The 26,435-nt window shown below is 31.5% G+C and overlaps 1 protein-coding gene across 2 annotated transcripts; it reads right to left on the reverse strand.

The window, feature by feature from the left end:
• Positions 1-295: 295 nt before the first annotated feature.
• LOC146540729 (alpha-tocopherol transfer protein-like) lies at positions 296-26,401 on the reverse strand. 2 transcript variants are annotated; one of them, XM_085202770.1, is made up of 6 exons: positions 26,005-26,401; positions 19,990-20,114; positions 6,563-6,659; positions 6,422-6,442; positions 4,559-4,700; positions 296-3,362 (listed from the first exon to the last, which is right to left on the reverse strand). In XM_085202770.1, exons 1-6 carry the CDS (start codon positions 26,295-26,297, stop codon positions 3,114-3,116), a joined length of 927 nt encoding a protein of 308 aa, XP_085058896.1. In that variant the 5' UTR covers positions 26,298-26,401; the 3' UTR covers positions 296-3,113. The 2 variants fall into 2 exon arrangements, with proteins under 2 accessions (XP_085058896.1, XP_085058902.1); XM_085202776.1 differs by lacking the exon at positions 6,422-6,442.
• Between the last annotated feature and the right edge of the window lie 34 nt (positions 26,402-26,435).

Genomic DNA, 26,435 nt, shown 5'->3' on the forward strand with positions numbered 1-26,435 from the left:
GATCAAATTACTAGATCAAATATGAAGCGAAATAAAAATGAAAATAATCTTAATTTAGACAAGACTTTATATAGACATCCGTTATAAATATAAATGTTACAGGTTAAAAATTAAACCTCTTATCATTTATCCAATTAACTCTGCAACGTGATTTTAAACTTTTGTAGAGGAGGTATTTTTAGATTATTTGTTTATTTAATTCATAAAGAATAAAATGTAACACATATTTTTTTATTCCCACATTATTATTACTTCTGTTAAGAAATTGAATTTGTAATATTAAAAAAAAACAAAATCAACATAAATCATTTATTTAGCACTAAATTAAATAACACAGGGTTCCCAGAACCTATTATAATATAAAATTTAAAACAAATATCACATTCAACACAAAATTAAGTAAAAACAAGAATCCTCCACCCCAATTCAACAGCTAAAATCCTTTGAAAGTTTCGGTTAAAGAAAACCTTCAATATGGTGTATATTAGAAATAAAGTGACTTAACTCAAGAAAATGTATTTTAAGGGAAATAGAAATATGTTTCTTATCGACATTTTTTTGAGGAAGTTCACTTTTTTAAAGAGTGAAGTAAGTATACTTACTCTAAATATATTATATTCATATCCATTTATTTTTTAAGTTTACTTCTATCTACTCTTATAGGTGTACTAAACAAATTTATATAAATATTATATGTAATGCTTGTAGGTCCAAATCACATCTAAGAAATACTTAAAGCATTTTCTTGCATAGATAAATAAACATGAATGACAGTGCCAATAATAATATATTTTACATGTATTTAATTTGCTATATTTATTATTTTTAATGACATTACATTTTTCAATAATTTAATAAAACGACGTTAAAATGCTTAGTATTTCTAAAATGTATATTTTTCAATAATATTTATATAATTTCTAGTTAAGTTCTCTTAAGTTCAAAACAGTGCATATCTACAAAAGTAAAAAAATACATAAATGCTTAAGTAAATTTTGTACCGGTTCCAAATATTACTACATTGCTACTTACATACAATAATTAATGTAAATACAGTTTATTTACTTGTCGTAAATAGATATAAAATGGAGTGTCTTAACATTAAGTTCTCTCCACCTGCCTTTCCCTTTGCAAAATGTGTGAGGTTTTCATATTATGATAACTATGAAATATTTTTAATGTTATGACATATATTGCTATTAAAATGTTTAATTCCTTCCTTCCGCATACAGCAAGATGACATAGACATAGGGAACCTAACCTGTTAAGACAATCCATTTTCCACTGAAATGCTTATTAAAATTAACATTAAAGAAAAACAAATGTACATAATTTATGTAAATTATGAAATAAATTTGACAATCTTATTATTTTAAAATTAAATTAACACACTCAATATATAAAGAAAAAGCATGGAAACAGTTAAGTACAAAAAAATATAAAATGCCTTTAAAAATATTTTCACGTAAAAAACAATAAAAAAATTAACAAAAGTTCTTATTTTTAAGAGTACTTTATATTTGTTATTATAATTGAAATATCTAATTTTGTGTTTTAACTTTATTATGGTAACACTAATGCAATTGACATTTATTTTTTTTTCTAATAAGGCTGTTCCTATATCGTGCTGCTATTACTATTTGCTATGCTATATTTTTTGTTTATTTTTTCATCATAGTTTAGTATAAAAAATATTAATAATTTTTATTAATAATAATATTTTAGAATTATTTTGTTTTTATTTCTTTATAATGTTGTTTCAATTGGACAGATATTTAATTTATGTTATATATTTATCATATATTAAATGCGCTAGCATTGTTTATAGTTTTGTGTCAAATTTAAAATAAAGGGGTTTTTTTTATTTAAAAGCTATAATGCCTATTTATAACTATATATTTATTTAGTCACGGAGTATTCTACAGAAAAAATAGTGCACACACTATTTTTCAATATAGTTATATAGTGTCATAGAGATTCTTTTTATATGTTTATATAATGTAAAAAATCAATTATATCTGAATATTACAATATTTAAAGTCTTTAAAACTTGTGTCATGGTCATTTCCTTAATTAAATGTTAATGGATAATAAGTCAAATAATTCAAATATTTAGTGAATATCGAAGTTCAACTTTAAAAAAAAATATATGCATACATATGTTTCAATTGCACGTAGCCGATTTAATTATATTATAATATTTAAGAGTTATTTTACATTTAATTAACAAGTTTTAATAAAATTTTGTAAAGTTTTTTTTAGCGTGGTAGAATTTTTTAAAGCTTCACGCTGCATCCCGCATATAAGAGAGTAGGCAGAGAGTACCCAGTGTAAGGACACTCTTTTCTACATTTTGCCTCATATCCAAGACATTGGGTGGCGGAACTCGAAGAAATGAATCTTGCCTTTACCTTCCTGCGTGCGGGATAAAGCATGAAGTTACAAAAAATGCTAATAACGATTAATTTGTATTATTTGTAATAACAATTATTTATATATTTGCCTTATATTTGGCACCTCTAATAGAAAATATATGCCTACTAAAGTATGAAATTCATATAAAATAATAACTACCGTTGTCTATCAAAGAATGTTTCTTAAAAATTAAAAATACCTACTAAGGAGATATTCAGAAAAAAAAAGAATGTAATATATTTTTATATAAATGGTTAAAATATTCAATACTGAGAATGTCGTTGAAACAAAAATGAATTAATTAACTTCAAAGATTATGTATTTTAAAATAAATTTGTACTTGTATATATTTTTTTCGCATATTTTTTATACGATAAGGTTATATAAGATTTAAAGGCTACACAAAAGTAGTTAAATTATAATTTTGATACAACATAAAGCAAGATCTAGATTTTATAAATTATGTAGTTCAATTGCGCTATATAATGTTTTTCCATTTGTTTCTAAGACCCAGTTAGGTATTGCCATATAAGAAATATTAGGATTTTTTTTATTGTTGTAACATTTAACTCCCTACAAATATTAATAACTTTTAAATTATTTAAATTAATCACAAATTAATACAATCATTACTACAATTTCCTAAACATCATCTGATTTTGCATTTCAAATAGTTTTTTAATTGACTTTTTAATCAGTTAGTCAATATCTAAATTCTTGAAGGCCTTCTCCATAGCTTTCTCCCTTTTCTTATCAGGTAACGCATTAATTCTTTGTTCTTCCTCAGCTCTGAAGTAGGGTTCCAGAGATTTGAGTGTTTGCATACATTTTTTGTGTAAAGTTTGAGTGTCGGGAAGCGACCCGCCATAGTTTGGCGGTAAAGCGCATCGTGGTACAATTGTTTCGTAAAACTTCTCCAAATCCTCATTTTTGTGGTGGAACTTAATCTGTAATTAAAAAAACATTATTTATTATGGTATCTTGGAGCAGCCGTTGTAAGTTGAATCCCATTCAGTAAATGATGCGGTTCTGGGGTTGTTTATAATTTTATTTCTGGATTAATTAAACCGGCAAAAATAATAAAACACGAACATTGCAGATTTTCAGATTTGTATGAACTATTTTTTTCTTTTAAGGTTTCCCTACGCTGTTTAATTATAACAGTTTAAAACCAAAGTTCAGCCCACCAAGAAAATATCTCTAGCTACGGCCATGACTACAGGTTCGATTATTTAACTAAGATAACAACAAGGCAACAAAATAGCAACTACGTAAATATATAAATCAAATGGCCCCAATAAAAAAGGTCGCGAGTTCTTTATCGTCTAACTGTGTTACGTTTTACAGGTCAAAACGGGTTAAGTGAATCAATCGATCTGGCTTTTAATTGAAAATAACTATTGAAGGCAGAACTGACATTTATATAAATACTAGCGGCCCGCTCGCGGTTTCACCCGCGTGAAATATGTTATTATTAATTTCTGTCTCCATGACTACGTCTTAGTCACGTCTATGCAAAATTTGAGACTTCTAGCATTTGTAGTAACGAAGTTTCATACAAACTTTCGACCCCCAAAAACAACCGCTTAGAAATCGAATATTGCAAATTCCCGTCTTAGCGAGCACCTACGTCCTATAAGTAACTCCTATGCAAAATTTGAGATTCCTAGCACATGTAGTTTCTGAGATTTCGTGATGAGTGAGTGACCTTTCGATTTTATATATATAGATTATAATTTACACAAAATGGTAAAAGAAAAGATTTATTCTGAAATTTATAAAAAAAAAACTAGAAAAAACGCTTTTCTACAGCAAATGATAAGTGCTTTAGAACGTGCTCGTGGCTATAAATTGTATTTAACTCGAAAGGCACATAGAAGGCATATAGAAACTTCTAAAGAGTTTTAATATTCAGATCCTGACTCCATCATCACAGCAGCTCGTTGATGTCATAATATTGTATTATACCTAAGCTACGTATAACTAATTTTAAACTCTATATCACGTAAAGCTTAATTATTTAAAAAAAAATATATTTTTATAATCTTCAATTGACATTTATTAATACACCATATAAGGCATTTTATTAAGACCAAGGAAATCTACTCACAAATATGCAATATTTAACCGAAGTAAAACTTACCATGTCAAAAAACTTTTTGTCCATAAACGGTCTGATGAGCATCAGCAACTTATCCAAAATTGGCTCGGTATTGAAAACGTGTATGGCTCGCATCCGTACCGGCATCGCCTCTTGTACGTATTGGAAGAATTTACGTAAGGACCTAGAATTATATAAGAAATACAATTTAAATAATAATTTTAATAACTTGGCAGAATTATTTAATATCAGAGGCTGGTAGAGTAATATTTTAAAAAAAATGGCGCTATCCACCATATACAATAAATAAATTAATAAAAACGACAGAATTTTGAAATTGAAATTATATCGACAATGAATAATATACAGATGTCTACGTAAAGCACGACCTAGGTATTTTATTATATAAAAAACCAATAATACGAATTCAATTAAAGCCTCGACACGAAGTACTAGAGTGAAGTAAATGGAAATATAAACGTAAATAAATATTTCACTTCCTCGAGTGGGGATCGAACTCACAACCGTCGCGTTACAGTCACGCTTTGTACCACGATGGCTTTCAATTGTTGAAAATATAAATATAAAAAAAAATAAAAAAATAATTAACCGATCTGCAAAATAATAATATTATATACCCATGAATAAAAATTATATTTCTACAGTAGGCACATACAGCAGGTAAAAAACATGCAAAATAAACATTCAGGCCAGCTATGTAATGGTATATTCGTAAATATATTGAAATTCTTCGTAAATAAATTGAATTGAACCTAATTCTTTACTAAAAGTCTAAAACTCAGTTTCCATCTCGAAAGAGACGAGAGAGCGGACGGACTTCTTTTAATTATAGTAGGTTTAAATTTTCACCAATAAAGAGTTTTTTTTTATTTTGTTATTACTAAAACTGAGCGAGTTCGTTTCAACTCTCTCTGTTCGATCGGTTTTCTCCACTCGACCATATTTAAATTTAAATGTATGATTTTTTTAACTTTATAACTTGTATATTACAGGATACACAGAGGGATCCCGCCGTTAAGACACTGTAATCTCATTTTATCTTCATTTTTTAGGGTTTCGTACCAAAAAAGTGAAACGGAACACTATTAGTGTCTGTTTTCACAGATCATGTATTTCCGTTGCTGCTATAATAAGAAATACTAAAAAGCAGAATACTATAAATATTTCAGGGGACTCTCATACCGCAGACATGAGTTTCTTGCTGTTTTTATAGATAACTAGCGGACGCGCGCATCTTCGCCTGCTTATTGCTTAGGGGTGAATTCTAATAAACCATGAAACACGTGTTCAATGAAATATTTTTAGGAGTCTCAATTTCAAATTTTATAAAAATCAGTGGCGATTTAAAGATTTTTCCATACTTATAAACTTTCAACCCCTTGTTTAGGGGATGCATTAAAAGAAACCACGAAACATGTGTTCAATGATATATTTTTAAGAGTCTATGTTTCAAATTTTATAAAAATCGGTGCCGATTTCAATTTTTTTCCATACAAACTTTCAAACCTTATTTCACCCCTTTTTTAACCCTAAATTTATTATTACCTTTATTATCCTTATTTTAACCCTAAAATTTTTCAAAATCCCTTCTTAGTGGATGTCCAGATTACGAAAGTAAACATCTGTCCAAACTTCACGTTTCTACCTTCAGTGGTTACGGCTGTGCGTGCGTCTTACCTCAGTCAGTGAGGACAAGTCCTTTTATAAATATAAATGGTACGGAACCATTCATGCGCGAGTACGACTCGCTTAGTTAGATATTTTTACACGGAATTTCAATATCTTTATTAACATGAATGATGAAAAATATATTAAAATATCGTAACATTTAATAGGTATACAGTATTTATATGACTAATGCTATACGTTTTGCTAGTTCTTTACCTTTGTCTCTCCTTTTGGAAGCTGGTGGACATCATTTCAAATATTAATACAAATATTTACTATCATTATTAAAAGACAACATGAAAGATGTCTTTTAAAGATAAATAAAAAAAATCATATATTTCATATATAAATACTTACGATAAACTGACACGGGTGAGATGCCCCAATTTGACGCCCTGCATATCGAAAAGGAATATGTGACCGGGCTGGGGGCCGCGCTTGCTCAGACAGGCGTCTGGAATACAATATAGTATGATCCATTAAAATACTAACTTTAGGACCGTTTTTATAAACCACTCTCAAGTCTGAGATCGAGAGATGATGTCTTGAGATGCTGTTTTAATTCATAAGTATGTCGTTTATCAATAAAAACGATATCTCAAGACTTGAGAGCGTATCCAGAACTTGAGTTCACATCCATTAAAAATATATTGTGCCATAAATGATTTACTGACTATAAAACAGGCGATTGTGGGTTCGATTCCCATTGGGACAAATGAATTATTTTAATTTTCTCTGCTTTCTCCGCTGAGCCATTACGGCCTCATATCTTTTATCTATTCCACAAAATAGAAAGAGACGTACAATAACAAAAAAATATCACATATTGAAATAGAGCTTCTATTAATAAGATAAATTGCGAAAACTGCGAAATAAAAAAAGTTTTACTACTAACATTGTTATAACACAGTAAGGATAGAAATATATTTTAAAACGTGAAAACGTATTAAACATTTGAATGTAAGGTCGAAATTCTTATAAAGTTGTTACATAATCTCAAAAGCAAAAAATTACGTCCATCAAAAAAAATATATAATTTACTTTAAATTACATTTTTTTATAAATAACAAAAACAATTTAGTTATCATAACATAATATTTGTATAATTATTATAATTATGTTGATTATCTTGATGGTCCGCGTCTTAATTCTTGAAAAATAAATAAAAACCAAAAAAAAATATACCTTTAGCAGTCAAAATTTCAATATGAATAATTAAACAAGAAGATATAAATAAGAATTTGAGGTAGTCGTCATGTCGCAGTGGCAGCGTCCGATTGTAAGCGCGACGAGAAGCAATTGTGGGTTCGATTCCTACTCAGGGCAATGAATCATTGAAGAATAGTACCTTAATACTAGGTTCCTCTATAAGCCTAACCTGCTATATGTGGCAGCTAAAAAAATGAGGGCAAATATCTATAAGAAGTATACAATGTCAACGTAATCGTCAAATATTTATTAGAAAAAAAAAAACAAAAATATTTATAAGTATGTAGAAATACACTTAACAGGTACGTTAGACAGAGCGGACCTGGGAACCTAGTGTTAAGACACACCGTCCTCATTAAAACACTTTCGTTCCCCCCTTTTCGCCGAATTCTGGGGGGAGTAGGAGGCAGAGGCGTGTAGAGTATCAACACCAAAGTTTGCCTCATTACCAGAGCGAGGAACTGAAAATATATATGAAATATTTCATTTCCTCGAGTGGGAGTCGAACCCATAACCCGTCACGACTTCCACCTCACTCTTTATTAAAATAAATCTATAAATATCCAAAATACCTATAAGTAAAGACCACGTATAACAATACTGCCATTTTGCGTCACGGCGGTAATTAAGCTGTCTTTTGTTTTCAAATTCAATATACCGGAAGCGATGGCGTGACATTTGTATTGTCACCGTTTACTATTAGTCACGTCGACTATTAAAATTAAAAGGCCGTGGTGGCGCAGTGGCCCAAGCGTGTGAATGTTAACGCGACGGTTGTGAGTTCGATTCCAAATATTATTATTTTTTTATATTTTTAAATCCTCGCACTATAACTAAGGTAAAACGCGGCTCTCAGTTTCGCCACTCAACACGTAAATGCGAAAAGGGCAAAAATAAAAAAAAAAAACATCACAATATTCTACAACATTTAAAAACCGATCGAATTGAAAAAAAGTCTTTCTATCGAGTATTTTATGGAAGAGTGCACATATACGTATTTTCATATATTTTCGTTTGCTTCAAAAATTGTTAAAGAAAAACTACACAAAAACTATATTCATATTTATAGAACCAGAAATTATTATTATTATTATTTTTTATTTTATGCATTCGTTTTGTTTTTTCTTTTTAAGTCAGTTCGTGGCGCATGACCAGAAGCGTGCGCCTGTTTGAGGCTGGATGTTGTGAGTTTGATTTCCAAGCTATTCCATATTTAATATTCTTGGTTTAACGTTTTCCCCCTCTGGTAACGAGGCAAAGCGAAGCCTCCAGAATTAAACGGAAAGTAACGAACGGAAGTCTTAACGGGAACGGTTTCCCAGGGTCCCTCTGTCTACTATCTTTTATAATCTCAATGTCTTTTTTTTCATAAATACCTAATATCTGGAAATGAATCAATTTAATGTCTAATAATAAGAGAGACAACCCCTTTGGGACAAAACGTGCTGCGAATTCAAACTACGCTGAATGCGACATAATGCAGTGCCAATAATTTATTTAAATTTACATTTCCATTTCTTCGCTCTGGGGTCGAGGCAAAACGCGGCGTTGAGTTCTTCCACTGTATCCCGCACATAGCAGAGTAAGCAGAGGGAACCTAGTGTTAAGATAATCCGTTTGCAACTTTCCGCCATATTCTGAAGGCAATAGGTAAACTTTGCCTTGACCCCAGAGCCAAGAAATTATTATTATTTTTTTTTATGGTAAAAGGACAAGGCAAACGAGCGTTAGGGTCACCTGATGGTGATCACCGCCGCCCACGACCCCGTGCAGCACCAGAGGAGCTACAGGTGCGTTGCCGGCCAAAATATCAAACATTTAATTTCCTCGAGTGGGGATCGAACCCACGCCCGTGCCCCAGCACCACCACCATCCTCAAAGACTAGTAAACTATTATTTAATAATAATAATGAATCAATTAAAAAATACTTCTTGTGCGGTCAAATGATACGAAAAGTAATTTAAACTCGCGCGTCACCGCCATTGTCTTTTCAGCTCTGGAGGTAGGTACCTACTATTTAAAAGGTTCCAACAAAAAAACAACAACAATCGGTCACGCGAAGCAAATTATATTGTATCCAATACAAGTAGACAAACATTTTTATTATCCATACCTATATTATAAATTCGAAAGTAACTCTGTCTGTCTGTCTGTCTGTCTTTTACGCAATCAGGGCCAAACCGCTAATTTAATTGTGATAAAATACTCATATAGAGATACACTTGAGGGTCTCGGGATGAACATAGGATACTTTTTTTTCTCGTATTTGTAATAGACTGGGATCCGACCGTTGAATCCTGCATAAACGAGTTTTCTTAATTAAACCTATATTAATGAATAATACATGATTAGTAGAACAGATTACACCTGGGTTGCCTGGAAGAATCCTGCCGCAATCACCTTTAATTACATTTTTTCGTAACTCGTTTTTGGAGAAAATTGCACCCATACGTTTTTTATATGAATCGCACATCATTTGAAAGATAATCGCATAAGGAATTGGAAAATTAAGGGTTGCCAGCTCTCAGTCTGCCGCAAGTCTAGGGTTGCCTGGTTTAAAGTTGTCACTAAATGTTAATAATTTGCACTCATGTGTTTTTTTAATGAATTATATATCAAATTAAAGCTTATTTTTTTCTGAACACTATAAAACAGGGTTGCCTGGAAAATTCCTGCCGCAAACAGGGGTTGCCAGCGTTTGAAATATTTTATTCCGGTTCCGTTTGACTATGAGAATAGACGATGAAATGCGCGGTCTGCCTTATGTTTTAAAGTAAAATATTATATAATAGAAGATCAATCTTAAAATCAATGTTTATTCTAATTGTTCACCTGTTAAATGATGATTTTAATCATATTAAGTACACGCAGAAAACTATTTAAAGATCATAGGGCAGAAGAAATCATCCTTATTTTTCAAGTAAAATAATGAATCTATAATATTGAGTCTTTGCAAAATCTATTTTCTAAATACTAATATTTATTTATTAATTTAAATTACCATTTTGAAACAATTAAATTATCTAATTAAATAAATGTTTACAAATATCGATCTACTCTAAGGTATTAATATACATACATATACATCATGTTCCCTTAATATAATGAAGGGTGACCATTATTGCGGATATATTTTTTATTAATTATATTGAAAAATACATTTCAATGAACTCTCTCTCTCTCTCTCTCTCTTCGTCCTCTACTTGTTTGATTTGACAACGCTTGCCGCAATTTTTTTTTCTCACGCAATTTTTAATAATTTGCATAGGAAAGAAATATATATAATAGAATTATAATAAACAAAACTAAGTAAGCAAAATAAATTCGAAGAAAATCCGACAGTAATGCCGACTAATAAACGCTATTTACGGTTTATGACCAAGAGTCGGCAAATATCAATTAGTTGGCTATTTTTTACTATAGATAAACATTTTGCGGCGCCATACAAAGCAAACCAAATGCAATAAAATTATTTTCGAAGATGTATTGTTTCTAAATGCAATAAAAGTGCAGATGGCCAAATGAGTTGTTTTTGAGCATATTACTTAGTTACTTACCTTTCGTTTTGGAGTAAAGACGTTTTTACTTGACAAAAATGAAGATGTGAAAATGTGATAGAATTTAACAAGGAATGTTCCAAAAGTGTAAAATTATCTTATTGTTTCGCCAAAAAATGAATTTTAAATACAGTGACATTTTTTTAAATAGTGACACAATGCACGGTTATCATTTACAGTGTTACAAAAAGTTCATTGTTTAAAAACAAAAATATAAAGAAGTATTTTTTAATTATTTTCTAATGCAAAACGTAAGTATACTTTAATGTTTAATATTATATAGTTTAATAAAATGTGACAATTGTGGCCGTGGGAATTGCCTCAGTTTTGATTACACTAAGTTAGGGACGTGAGTGAGTGATTACGCTTTATTATAATTATAAGGACAATTCTTTCAGACCTAAATGCCTTAAAAACTATCAGCATAGACGGACAAGTTCTTGCTAGCGACATTTTTTATCTATATTTTTTAATAGTTTTTATTAGTTGAATAGTTTTCATTTACTTTGCAAAAACGTAAATATTCGTACCAAAAAGATGGGCGCCATAGTTCTTTCTACGGATACGGACGACGTTGTCAAATCAAACAAGCAGAGGGCGAAGAGAGAGATTGTTTATTGAAATGTAATTTTCCATATTTTCTTAATTAATAAAAAAAATATCCGCAATAATTGTCACCTCTCATTATATTAAGGAAACATGTTGTAATTAATACCTTATAGTAGATCGATATTTGTAAACATTTACTTAATTAGATAATTTAGTTGTTTTAAAAGGGTTATTTAAATTAATAAATAAATATGTAAATATAATGTAAATATAATAATGTAAAGTGCAAATTATTAACATTTAGTGACAACTTTAAACCAGGCAACCCTAGACTTGCGGTAGACTGAGAGCTGGCAACCCTTAATTTTCCAATTCCTTATGCGATTATCTTTCAAATGATGTGCGATTCATATAAAAAACGTATGGGTGCAATTTTCTCCAAAAACGAGTTACGAAAAAATGTAATTAAAGGTGATTGCGGCAGGATTCTTCCAGGCAACCCAGGTGTAATCTGTTCTACTAATCATGTATTATTCATTAATATAGGTTTAATTAAGAAAACTCGTTTATGCAGGATTCAACGGCCGGATCTCAGGGTATAATATTTTCGATATATATCAATATATTAAAATACTTATTTATTTGACATGTAATTTATTCCGCCATGTTAATAACAACCGTCGCTATGCAACCGTTGCTAAGCAACGATTTGCAAAGTTTGTTGTTAGAAAACGTCACCCAAAATGAGCTTGCTTAACGCATCTCTCTATTGAAAACTAAAAGTAATTTCATAAATATAGTTCAAGCGGACGTAGCCGCGTTCGGGTCCACTAGTTTACATATAAAAAAAACTAAATAGGAATAAACTGTCACTGTTAATTCAATTCTTCTTATTCTAAATTGGTTAGCTAGCATTGTAAAGATATTGAGACCAGTTGTGGCCCAGTGGCACGAGTGTGTGACTGGTTGTGGATTCGATTCCTATTTCGAATAAATTCAATATTTTAATTTCCTCACTCTGGTAACCGGGCAAAGCCACTGCCACAATACAAACTTTATCTTAAGACTGCGTGTTGAGTGGCGGAACTCAACGCTGTGCTTTGCCTTAATACCAGAACAAGGGAATCGAACCCACATCCGTCGTCCATACAGCCACAAGCTGTGTGAATTTTTACGATTAAATGAATAGTGCCATTGTTAATATTGTCTTTGTTAGTTAAATTGTACTGTCATTGTATTGTTCTTTGTTCACTTATAAAGTAATAAGTTATTAATTATTTGAAATTACATTCTCAACAAAAAAAAAAGCAACTTTACTGCGTGAACTTAGTGTTAAGATAGGTGTTCGAGACACTACGTGTTAAGTGGCGGACCTCAACGCCGCACTGAAACTACCAGAGAAGGCAAATATATAATAACACATTGTCGAAATCTTAATTATCGCGGTTGCTATCACTTTCCTACACCTCTACAATGACTCACTATACGTGTTTTTTTAGCTTCACGCTGTATCCCGCACATATCAGGGCAATATAGAGTAGGCAGCGGGAACCTGGGAATCTAGTGTTACGACACTCCGTTCCCATTACGACACTTCCGTTCCCGTGCTTTGCTGTTACCAGAATATTGAAAATATTCAATATTGCATTACCTCAAGTGAGAATAGAACCTTGTGCCTTTGCGCCACGACTGTCGTCTACGTATATAATAATTTATTTATAAGTATAATAATTTATGAAATGTATGTAATCTATCTTTATATTATGCATTATAATATCTGTGCATTGAATAATTGATTAAAGATAATTATTAGGTTTTTATATCGATTAAACAATATTCGATAAAAAAATAAATTATAATTAATGGGCGTTTAAGGTTAAATGGACTTCATTTTTTTACAAATCACTACTTAGAATGTTAGCTTTTTTATTCCACACACAGCAGGGTAGGCAGAGAGAACATAGTGTTAAGACACTCCATTCCCCATTTTCGAAATGGTGGGGCTCAACGCCGGGTTTTTACCTTGGTGCCAGAGCGAAGCGTGCCAAAAACTATTTTTTATTAAATAAATTTTAATTTATTTTATTTTAGATTTCATATGCCATATGTTTAAAATACTAAAAAAATATACTAAATTCTATTAAAGAATATTGAATTCTACTAGGAATATAACTGATAATATACTATCAACTATATATAAAACGATCGAACAATGTAAATAAAACTTGCAAATCGACCGGTTCGTGATCGCTGTTGACACTGGTGTTTGCGTAATATGTTTTTTTAGATTTATTATTACTTTAGTATGCCACGTGACCGGTTCGAAGGAGTTTTTTTTTAGATAAAATATATATGTAGACAATATTGATAATTGTAGGTTACAATCTTTTTTAGGGTTCCGTACTCCAAAAGAAAAAACAGTACCCTTATAGGATGACTTTGTTGTCCGTCTGTCATTTATCTAGATATATCGTATGGATATATCAAGCAGAAATTAATTTAACAAATTCTAGCTAAGTTAAGCTTCTAAGTAAGCGCGAAGCAAAGATAGGAGCGTTTGTGTATCGTTATTGCTATATTTTGTAATGGGTACGGAACCCATGTCGGGCTAGTCTAACTCGCACTTGACCAAATTTAAATATTTAAAGTGTAACCTTATGGCGAGATAATGTACTTACTATTCTACATGCAATAACAAGATTTTTGAAAACGAACTAAATCTACGTTAAGTTCATAAAAACAAGCTAAAATAATTTATTATATACAGTGCCGGTTTTAGCACTACCGGCGCCCTGGGCGAAATTTTTTCGGCGCCCCTTAACTACATTTCAATAATATACAAAAAAGGGAATGGGTACAACGAAATAACCATCAATTTAAAAAAAAAATGACAAAAACTAATAAAATGTCACTTCTTCTAGCCTTTCTATCTGCCAACTCTTTTATTAGGCATTCAAAGTCTATGTTTTCTGCAATTTTATTTTCAAAGTTGTTAAGATCACTTTGTTTTTTTTTAGATATCAAAGACGACTATGACTTTGTTTTTTTTTTAGATATCAAAGACGACGATGACTTTGTTTTTTTTAGATCTTAGACCATTTTAAAGGGCATCAAGTCCCCTAAGCCGCACCGGGCAGCAGATACCCTAGCTACGCCACTGCAGCGAGGAGACATCTTTGCGCAAAGCGCCCTAAACGGGCGTCTATGGCGCCCTTTTTATCCAGCGCCCCTAGGCGGTCACCCAGGCTCGCCCTACCCTAACGCCGCTAGTGATTATATATAATTCTCCTAGTCATCCCTAGATTTAAAATAAATTTTAGTAAACTTATACTTAAACCTACATTATGCACGAAAATGGAAATTCCCTGCCATTTTGCTGACATTTTTAATGACTCTTGAATACAAAATCAAACTAAATGTTAATTATTGATTTATCTTGATTCACAATACGAATAAAAATATTTTAAAATTAATTTTTATGTTATAAAAAGCCATAAAATCTGTTTATAAGAAACTTAATTGTAGGTTACTATATTTATTAAATGTTATAAAAACAAAACAGATAATACCAAAACATGGCAGCAACACGCAATGCCTGAAGTGATTAATAGATAGAAATGTATTTTTAACCGACTTCTGTAAGAAAAGGAGGTTATCAATTCGACTGTATTTTTTTTTTTTTTTAGCTTTAAGGTGCTTCCCGCACAAAGCAGGGTAGGGAACCTAGGAATGTTAAGACACTAAGTTTCACAATAAGACACTTCCGTTTTGCGGAACTACGCGCGTAAACGCGACAGGTTGTGGATTCGATTCCCACTCGAATAAATAAAATATTTACTATTTACATTTCTTTGCTCTGGTATCGAGGGCGCGAGGCGTTGAGTTTCGCCACTCAATACGAAATGCGTAGGAAAAACTCGGCGGAAATCACTGCCTACGCTGCTATATAATGAATAGAGCGTGAAGCTGACAATAAATATAATCGACGTCCTTTGGAGCACAGACGATTCCGATTCTCTAAAATCTCATTCGAAAAAAGTTATAAAAAAACGATATCGTCGAGATATTTTTATTTTTATAAATAATTAAAATGGGGCCGTCAAAGGACAAAGCGCGGCGTTCAGTTCCACCACTCGCCACTCCTTTGCGTAACATTACATGACCTTATAAAAAAAATAAAAAAAAAAATTAGCATTAAGATTATTACCCACCCAGTATCACTGTCGTGATATCACGAGTAGGTAATTGCTACTATCATTGCTACCTTAAAAAAACTATATTTCAATATTGTAATGTTAAACTTTTAATATTAAATTGAAGGGCATGTATAATATAATAATAATTTAAGTAATAATAAAAAAAAAAATAAAGTTCCGCATTAAAAAGGCGGAAACTGGTAATGGAATAAAAATTTCATTTATTAAAAATTGCATAAGTACCTCAATTACGTAATATAAAAAATTAAAAAAAATATTTACGAAGTTGTCGTGGCGCAGTAAAAGCATTGTGGCAATTGCAATTGTTGTGGATTCGATTCCCGCTAAGGATTATATTTAATTAATTTTCATTTCACCGCTCACCTGACATTTCTCCGTTTTCTCCACAAATTAAGTAAGTATTAAGTTCTGCCATACTTAATGTCTCAAATTCTGACTGAAACTTGAAAACGGAGTGTCTTGGCACTAGGTTCTCTCTGTACCTATATTATTCTATTTTAGCACCTGCAGAAATATGCTACTTTGGTTTCTTTACTTCCAGAGTGCATAATGAGAAAACCTTCAATTTATTTTTTTATAATTTTTTTATTTTATTTTAATACCTAACTACCCACTAATTAAGAAATAAACACGTCTTTACTTAGGTACTAATTGGTCTTTAAGTTGTCGCTTTTAATAAAAATTACATATAAGGTTTTAAGTGCTTAGTAAAAATACATTATTATGCAGTAAGTATAACGATATCACTTGAGCGAATAAAAAATCTAATCTTAGGGGAGGAAAAAAGGGGGTCTTCTTTTCCTTCCTCATTATTGTTTTTAAATAATACCAAAGGGTAAGAAATAGTCCACAATAGTTGCCATCCGCAACTGTGTTTTCGTGTACTTTATAATTCCTGTCATTTTACTTCCATTAACCACTTATTAGTGGGGAACGGAATGTCTTAACTTTCAACACTAGGTTCCCTCTCCTCTCCTGCTATATGTATATGGGATACAGCAAGAAGCTTTCATTAATCCATCGTGGCGCATCGGTAACGCGTCAAACTGCCAACGCGAGGGTTGTAGATTCGATTCCTTCTCGACGGGAATCGGGATCGATATTGCATCTATTTTGACTATATATATTTACAGTGTTATGCCTATTTTTGGATCGGTCAGCTGTGAAATATTTACTTTTGCTAACGAATGCAGAGACTACAGTCTCTGGCGATCTACGATTAGTGCTTCGTTCTCTCTGACTCTCTCGGTCTCTTGGTGTCTCTCCATCTGCTAGGGTGGCTATTTCCAACGAAACGATTGAATAAATCAAAAAGAACCGCAGAAACAACCGATACTGACATTCACAAACCAACCCGCCTTGTGCCTATTACGCTATCTCGTAATTAACCTTGAGATGAGCTTCTAGAATATTAAAATAATTCAATACAAATTATAACCGGATTCAGTTTTTAGCTTACGGCAATATTTAATAACATATTCGTATATAAAATGGTAGTTATTTTTTAGCTAGAGACTGGGGAAATATAACAGTGTCCAACACACCGCCCAATTTTATAGACATGGCGTTGAGTGATGAATAAAGATATGAAAATAATTCATCCCCCCGAATGGGAATTGAACCCACCATCCCATTTACAATCAGACATTGTACTATTGTGATACTACGGCTTCAAATATTGAAAATGGCAATAATTACCTAGAATAAATATCAGGTAGAGTCATATATATAGCCTTAGTCTAGACAATTAAAGTAAAGATTTACTCTAACTATAGCCTCTGACCAAAATCCATCCATACTAAATAATATTATAAAGATGGAGAGTTTGTTTGTTTGATTCGCGTTAATCTCAGGAACTACTGCTACGAATTTCATGGGCTGTATTACTTCAAGTTAATATTTTATATGCAACCCCCTGGGGCTTGCATCTGCAATTAGGGCCTATTCACACTATAATGCCGGTGACGGTTCGTTCTTGGTCTTTCGCCATATAAATACTTATATATATATCTATGATTGGACCCGAACTTGACTGGAACGACAGCGAAATTATCATTGTTTGTTGCTTATATAAGAATATATTTACAATTTACTATTTAAACACTTTCTCTCTGCTTATTACAGCAGGTGCTATATGGAAAAGGGCGTGAAGATCCAGCAGGCAACATCCATAATGATCGGGAAATGGAAAATGGTGTGTTTTAACCCGAGATATTTTCTACTTTATAAAGGGTTAAATATATCAATATTATAAAAAAAATGAAAAGATATTAGGAAATGTATGGTAATGTATGAATGTATATATGTCTAGTACAAATAAATGTGCAAATATATATGCGCAATCTCGCATGTACTTCGTAAGGTGATAAAATTTGCACATGCGTCAATGTAAAGCTAACATTAGGCTATAAATATTGATTTCTACGCTTTGTACCTACATACGTCTATAGATTATCTTTTTACTATACCAGTGATTTAAAGGCGTACGCGTGCGTAAATTAAAAAAATAATTAAATCGGGTTACTGTTGTATCCTGCACACAGCAGGTTAGTTAGGCAGAGGGAACATAGTGTTTAGACACTCCCCGCTCCCCACTTTCCATTGAATTCTAGAAGTTTGGGTGTTGAATGGCGGACGTCGTCACACCTTGACACCAGAGCGAAGAAATTAAAAAAAAAAAATCATTTCCTCGAATGGGAATTGAACCCTAACATCCTCTCGCGTTGACAGCCACACGCTTGGGCCCTTGCGCCACGACTGGCCTAACCTTCATCTTCATTATTAAACATAATAAAGATTGTAATTTTTTTTACTACAATACTAAAGTTGGCAGAGTCAAAAGGTTAAGTAAGATACAGTTAATTAGCACTTGGCACAATCAACATAATATTACGACTGAAAGAATGACTTTGTATCATTTTTAATGGGTAAAATGTTAATGTTGGGGCCGTTGTGACAGTAAATGTGACAGTTGTGAGTTCGATTCCCACTTGGAGGAAAAAATATTTTCTATTTTCCACTCTCATAACAACAAAGAACGCGTTTCAATGCGTTATTTAACAAGAAATCTCACGAAAATTGGACGATGTCTGGAAAACGGAATGTCTTTATTAGGTACCCTCTGTTTTGCTCGCCATTTGCGTGATACAGCGGGAAGAAAAGACCTTCACTTCAGTTAAATTTAAAATACATATTAAGAAATATTAAAATACTTCAATGACACCCAAAAAATCATATAAAAATATTGTTCCTTTTTAACCGACTTCTGTGAGAAAAGGAGGAATCAATTCAACTGTATTTTTTTAAGTGTAAGTATGTACTTAAAAGAAAATCTTTTAATAGAAATAGGTAATTTATTTGACAAAATAACGTCTTGTTGTTGACAACAAAAATTTACGACGATATAAAGCGGGCTCTAAATTTATAGAATAATTATGTGCCGACAATTTAGTACGGTGGTATGTTTAAATCAGCTTCACGCTGTATCCCGCACGCAGCAGGATAGGCAGAGGGAACCTAGTGTTAAGACACTCCGTTCCCCACTTTCTGCTGAATTCTGGAGGCATTGCGTGTTGAGTGGCAGAACTCAACGCCGCGCTCTGCCTCGACACTAGAGCAAAGAAACGTAAATATAAACGTAAATAAATATTTAACTTCCTCGAATGGGGGAACCCACAACCTAGGAAAGTGCCTATCCCTTGTTAGTATAACCAAAAAAAAAATGCTTTTCAAATATCATCATCATCATCATCATCATCAGCCTGTCCTCGTCCACTGCTGGACATAGGTTTCAAATATAGTTTTATATTATTAATATTTCTATAGAGATGGGAACATAAATAAATAATTTAAATTGTAAGCCGACGTATAAGAATTTCAATGTAACATCTTATGGGGTGGGTTCAAGTGCCGCTACGTAAAGTTTATTTTTTCCTTTTCTAATAAAGATATTTTTCTTTCCTAAATGTATAGTAACGCTAAGAAATTGTGAAAAACAATGATAAAGTTTGAATACTTTGGTTTTTGACATATTTATCCCGAATTTTTCCTTGTTTTCAAAATGTTTGGTCCTAAAGTAAATACAATAAGTATTTATTTTACCTTAGGCTCTGTTTTCACGTTTCAGTTTCCAGCATTAAGTTTTTTTTTAATATATATAGTTTTTTTTTTAATTATTAAAATAATAAATTAAAATAAAATTTTAATTAGCAAATATTTAAATCTATTTTATTATATGAAAAAAAAACTCACCCACTGTCATAAAAAGTAATTTACAGCCCGGTTCAAAATGGTACTTCGAAGGCTCAGTATAGTGGAGCCGGTGGAAGATGAGATCATATCCCTCACAAGACTTCTCTGGCAGATAGGAAAATTCTCTGTAAAATAAAAAAAAATAAACATTAAATAACAAAAAATCTTTTCTTTTCTTTAGTTATGGCGTCGCTATGTGCCAGAGGGAAGAGACAGAGGGAACCTAGTGTAGAGCTAGGGAACCTAGTGTAGACCTAGAGCGGGGAACTAAAAATTCAATATAATCATTCCCATGAAAGGGAATCGAACGTTTATATGTAGTTAGGCGCTATCCCACCGTCATCATAATAAATATTTAATTAAATTAATATTTTCATATAATAGCATTACGATATCGAGAAATCATTTAATTATTGTTGTTATCATATTATTTTAAAACCGGTTACAATTTTATAGCAACCTTTGCCCTATTCCACCGATCCTGTTTCTAGATATAGATCTCATTTTATGTAACAAACGAGGTAAGAGGAAATATATTTAATGAAGTATTAAATCTATAATACATATATATTTATATTAAATATAATATTAAATAAATTTAGATTCAAGCCCGAAGAAATAATAACATGAAATATACTAATTGTAGTGATTGCCCGCAACCTCGTTTGTGTGAACTGTAAGACGGGAAATCCAGTTAATTCCCGTTCTGTAATTTCATATTTAATCTTAGATGGTTTAGCACAGGAGAGCAATAAAAAAGAATTTGCCGAAATTCCTACAGTTTTGGGAAATTTGTGGTCTGAAATGAAATTTGAAATAAATCAGCTTCATGCAGTATCCCGCACATAGCTGGGTAGGCAACGACGCGCTTTTGCCTGAACACCAGAGCGACGAAATGGAAATATAAATTTAAAGAAATATTTCATTTCCTCGAGTGGGGATCGAACCCACAACCAGTCGCTTTTATAGTCACATTTTGTGGCCCTGCGCCATCACTGGCCTCATCTCGTCAAAAGCTCTGAAGTAACAAACATTATTTAAAACAAAATACAGTCGAGTTGATAACCTCCTCTTTGCAGAAGTCGGTTAATAAAAGAATTAAGAAATATGACTGTAAAACATAATTATTATATTATATGTAATATATTATATGTATAAATACGTTACAGTTGAGTGCAAACATTTTAAATTATAAAATAACTTAAGCGTATATTTTTATGTACATATTTCGAAACATTAAATATAAAAACACTAAAGTACCACAAATTTAATTTAAATAAATATTTAAACGTCTGCTTTAATTAAATGAATGCAAAAAACGTTATCTTTTAAAAAATATTGAAATTACTATGTAAAATAAATTTCTATTTAACAATGTTTGGCGGAAAAATGGGGGTCTTAATGGGAACAGAACATCTTAACACTAGGTTCCCAAGTTCCTTCTGCCTACTCTGCTATGTGCGGGATACAGTGTGAAGCAAAAAAAAAACCGACAAAAATACCGGAGGAGGTTCGTAATTTGCGGGATTCAAAAAATTGTGGGAAGGTTTGGGCACAGCCCAAAGAGCTAGGGACACATTCATTTTAGCTACCTCGAGGTGGCCTCGACAAAATATGATAAATTAAGCAAAGTCGATTTTTTATGCCAAATTTCACATATCGACGACAGGTTCTGGGTTCGATTACCACTCGAGGAAATAAAATATTTATCATTTTCGTCCCACAACATACATTGCCCCCAAAATAAATCTAAAAAACTCTCCTCTGCCTACTCTTGCCATCTGCGGGATATAGCGTGAATTAAAGAAAATAAGTATTCCATTGACTGGGAATCAAACCTGCAACCATCGCACTTGGCACGCTATACTGTCACGGCCTTGACAGAGCAGGTATATAAATATTATATATATATATACATAAAAAGGATAAATGATTATACAAGTCTTGTTGATTTATATTACACGCTTCAGCTTCCCGAGACGTTTCCGTAAATAAGTTTAATTAAAATATTCTACTTTGTTATTTAAATACTACTGATACATGTTCACAAGAATACCTATATTACAAAGGATAAGTTTAGATTACAGATTATTTTTTTAGCTTAGCACATAGCAGGGTAGGCAGGTGAAACCTGGGAACCTGAATACGCCGTTCCCATTAATACACTTTCATGACGAGAGTTTTGTACCAGAGGAAATGATAATAATTATAGCAAGGACGCAAGTGCCTTGCTATACTAGTTCCTGGGGCGCGACCTCCCGGACGCCCAAGGAAGCGCTGGTTGGATGTCGTGATGCAGGACATGAGAGCCAATGGTCTAACCACCGAGGACGCAAAAGATCGTGCAAAGTGGAGTAGGTTAAGTAGGAAGGCAGACCCTGGTAATAGCCGGGATTAATGCCAGGAAGAAGAAGAAGAAGAAGGAAATGATAATAATTAATTTCCCCGGGTGGAAATCGAATCCGTCAGTCGCGCTTACAAACAATGCTTACTGGGGAACAACGACGCCCCCTTTAAAATTTTATAAATGTTGTTAATAAATTTTCGTGAGGATAATTCAATTATAATGGTCAAATGGGCACCTAATATGGTGTACTGTGTTCTGCTTCAGAACATATTTTTTAATTATATCTTTAATGGAATAAAAAAAAGCATAATTATAAAATTATAAAAATAAAGCAAATGAAATTATAATATTATTATAATTAATTAAATTTTATTGTTTTATGATAATATGCAATAATGAAATTATAAATTCGACGCCAGTTGTGGCGCAGGAGCAAAAAAATTGACTGTAAACGTTACTGGTTGTGGGTTCGATTCCCACTCGAGGAGATGAAACATTTATTTAAATTTATATATCCATTTCTTTGCTCTGGTGTCGAAAAGCACGGCTTTAAGCTCCGCCAATCACGCAATCCCTACAGAATACGGTGAAAAGTGGAAACGAAGTGTCTTAACACTAGGTTCCCTCTGCCTAAAGACTAAAGAATAACTGTTTAAGAGTTATTCTTTCTTCATCTTCATCTTTGAGACTGTCCAAATATGTCTTGCTATACTATATCTTGTTAAAACAGTTAATTAATTTAAAAGAAATTATAATTAGAATTGAATGATCAAGAAAAACTACTCTAGAAACCGAGTCAGGGTCGAATGGTCCGCATCAATTAACATGAAGTATAGAACAAATACTTTACAATTATTGCTTACTCAATGGAAGGTTGTTTACTAAGCTACAATCGATTTGTAGTCTGTAGGTCAAAAAAAGGCAGTAGTCAAGCTCTATAGTTTTTTAATACCAAACGCCTCAAAGAATGAGCTGAAAATATTAACGGTAGTGTCATAACACTATTATTCCTGCATACTTTATTATATACAAGAAATGTAAGAAAGTAAAAAAAAACAATTATTTTAAACATTAATAAGTAACCTAAAAAAATTTAACACCTAAAGGTCGGTACCCACTGCTAGCGGAGCGGACCCATTAAGGACTACATCGATGGCCTCATCCAGTTTTTGTATAAAAAATTCCTTATCGTATTGCAACACAACGAAAAATAAAAAATAGAAGTAAAAAAACTTAAGACCTTTGATATTTCCTTAATAAAACAGGGTAAAAACCTGTAGATTCTTGATTTATCAAATATTGTACAAAAAATATTGTATAATTAATCAAACAGGATATATAGTTAAATATTTAAATGAATTTAAATAAAAGAAAAAGATAAACAAAGTTATTAAACAAATTCAGTTTTTTTTTTGGTTTGACCTTACATAGATATGGTTCTGCTGGGTAATGCTCAAATATGTAAGATATTTATATTATTCATATTTCCAGCCAGCCTCCACATACCGCCTTAATTATCAAGACATTGCAGAGGGAGTGGCGGAACTCAACGTCGTGCTTTGTCTTCTTACCAGAGCAAGAAAATTAGAATACTTCATTCCTCCGAACTTGCATTGAACCCACATCCATAATGTTTGCCATTTAGACATCAGCTACAGTTAAAAAATAATAATAAAATTCCTCTTTTCACTCTTATTAAAAAATTAACCCTAGTAACATAAGTAACAACTTTGTTTTAATGGACATTATCAAAGGGCATGTACAGGATTCAAACCCACATGCTTAAAAAAAAAATTATAATATGGAATGTCATATTTATAATCAATTATTGGTATATTTTATTAATTATAGTCATTGATGACCTTGAGATAGTCACAATTTAAATTAATTAAAATAAGTATTAGCTAACCTTCACCCACTTTGAAATATTTAAAAATTAAAAAAAATATAATATATAATAATTTTAATGTATGTATCTATGACAAGAATTTATAAAAAAAACAGCACTTATAAATAATAATAATCTCTTATAAATTACAGATCTTTTTTTTAAACTTTAATAAGTCAATGATGAAACCATAAGCTTAGGTATTATAAAAAGTAAGATTACTTATATTATTCAACTAATGTGCTGTGTATACATTGTAAATTTGTGTTTGTTTTGTTTTAGGTGAAGGCTGTACTTACACAGGATCTCTTTTTTTTACATGTATTCTATAATTGTGTATATTTATCTTTTTATTACCGGTCAATTTTCTTCGTGTGTTTTCCATACAATGTGACATTGGCGAAATGAATTGTGCTCAACTGGCACTCTCGAAACGCCATATATCGAGAAATCAATCTATATCATTCAAATTTATTCTTACTTTTGATGTATGATTTTTTTTCAGTTTAATGTGGTATCCTTTGCATAACAGGGTAGGCAGAGGGTACCTGGATACCTTCCAAGTCAGGCAAGTCCATTCCCACTTCCCACCAAATTCTTAATGCATTGTGTGTTGGGTGGCGAAACTCAACACCATGTATTTTTTTTCATTTTAAAATATTAGAAATAGTTTTTGCGGACTTTATTTTATCTTAATTTTATTTTGTTTGTTTATTCATTGTTGTTTTAGAATAAATTTAAATATATTATTTTTTCAATATCTGAACCCTCTATATTTGGAGCAATAACCTGTATTTAAACTATGTAAGTGTTTACACTGATGCATGATGTTGACGCTGCAGTTTTTAACTTTAGCAGTTGTCAACATATTCTTTAAATATATTTATGTAATTTCTATTTTTGTTCCAATTAAATATAATTTTTTAAATGATTTTATTTTATTATTATACAACTACAACAATTTAAACTTTGTGAAAATGGCTATTAAACAAGTTATGAAGAATGTCAGAGACCAAATTACATTAAAGAAAAAATATGTGTTTTTGTGATAATTATATCCGGTGCTCTACAATATGCACTTGATAGGATTAATAAATTACACAGATTGAGATAAGAAATAATAAATGATTACTTTAATTGCAATTATCTAATAAAATTAAGATTAAATTAAAATTAAGCTGTATAATAATGTAAAATGTGTCTGATATTATTTTGTAGTATATTGAAAATATATTGTTTTAATTGATAATATTTTTTGGCTATTATTTGGCAATATTGAGCCAACTTAGTAGTACTTGTAATACTTATAATATTCTAGTCCAGTAGTGAAATGCTTAAATAGGGATTTTTTTGAAATTAATGAAATCATAAATTAGATAAATATTAAAAAATTATAATAATCTTAATTTATTTAATTAATTTATAAAATACAATTAATATAAATATTGTTATGTTATTATTTTATTATTTATGTTATTATTATGTTATTATGAAATGAAAATGACTTGTTCTTTTAATCCATGTATTGCTACCAATAAATTATGATTATGATTATAGACGATTACACGTCTTTAGATTCTTACTTACGAATGTTTAAAATAATTTCGCTGGTGGACAGTGTGTGTGGCTACAAAATACACAATGTCGATTTATGTGTGTGATAAATGTCTTTAATTTATTTGACGGAAAGTAGTGAAAAGAGAAATTTATCACCACTGCATTATACCTATGTTTCAGATAGGAAAAGATACTTAAAGATAAAAATTAAAAAAAAACTTACAATGCCTCTGTAGACGGCTGTAAATCGTCCGCACTCAATACTCTGTTGTCAAATATTTCTGGCGTATTTTTTCTAAGATTGTAATATTTTTCTATACACATCTTCGTCTTCTCCACTTCTCCGTAACACGCATTATAGAATAAAAGCAATTGTTTATCCGACAAATCTTTAGGCACATATTTGGATTTGTCCAATTTTTGTGTCCATTCTTTTATTATGTCAAAATCTGCTTGAGAAAATATGTCCATGGACGCAACGGCCGCATCGTAGTCATATTCCAATTCAACCGGCATTATTAATAATTGTATTTGAATATATTATTTACGATATTTACGCGATATTTTGTTGAATGTAATACATCCAACCTTTTTGGTGGTAAATTGACAACTGAAGTGAATGAATTGATCGCAAGCGCCACGGACTGAACGACC

The sequence above is a fragment of the Heliconius melpomene genome, chromosome 2 (genome assembly GCF_056956725.1).
Source record: "Heliconius melpomene rosina isolate 202511_hmr_F chromosome 2, ASM5695672v1, whole genome shotgun sequence".
NCBI classification, from domain to species: domain Eukaryota; kingdom Metazoa; phylum Arthropoda; class Insecta; order Lepidoptera; family Nymphalidae; genus Heliconius; species Heliconius melpomene.

What these genes read in the sequence shown, in the direction of transcription:
- LOC146540729 (XM_085202770.1), bottom strand. Translation starts at nt 26,297, where the DNA reads ATGCCGGTTGAATTGGAATATGACTACGATGCGGCCGTTGCGTCCATG. An exon ending in CTCACCCGTGTCAGTTTATC is followed by an intron (nt 6,443 to 6,562) that starts GTAAGTATTTAT and finishes GATGTCCACCAG; the next exon opens with CTTCCAAAAGGAGAGACAAA. An exon ending in TTCCAAAAGGAGAGACAAAG is followed by an intron (nt 4,701 to 6,421) that starts GTAAAGAACTAG and finishes ATATAATTCTAG; the next exon opens with GTCCTTACGTAAATTCTTCC.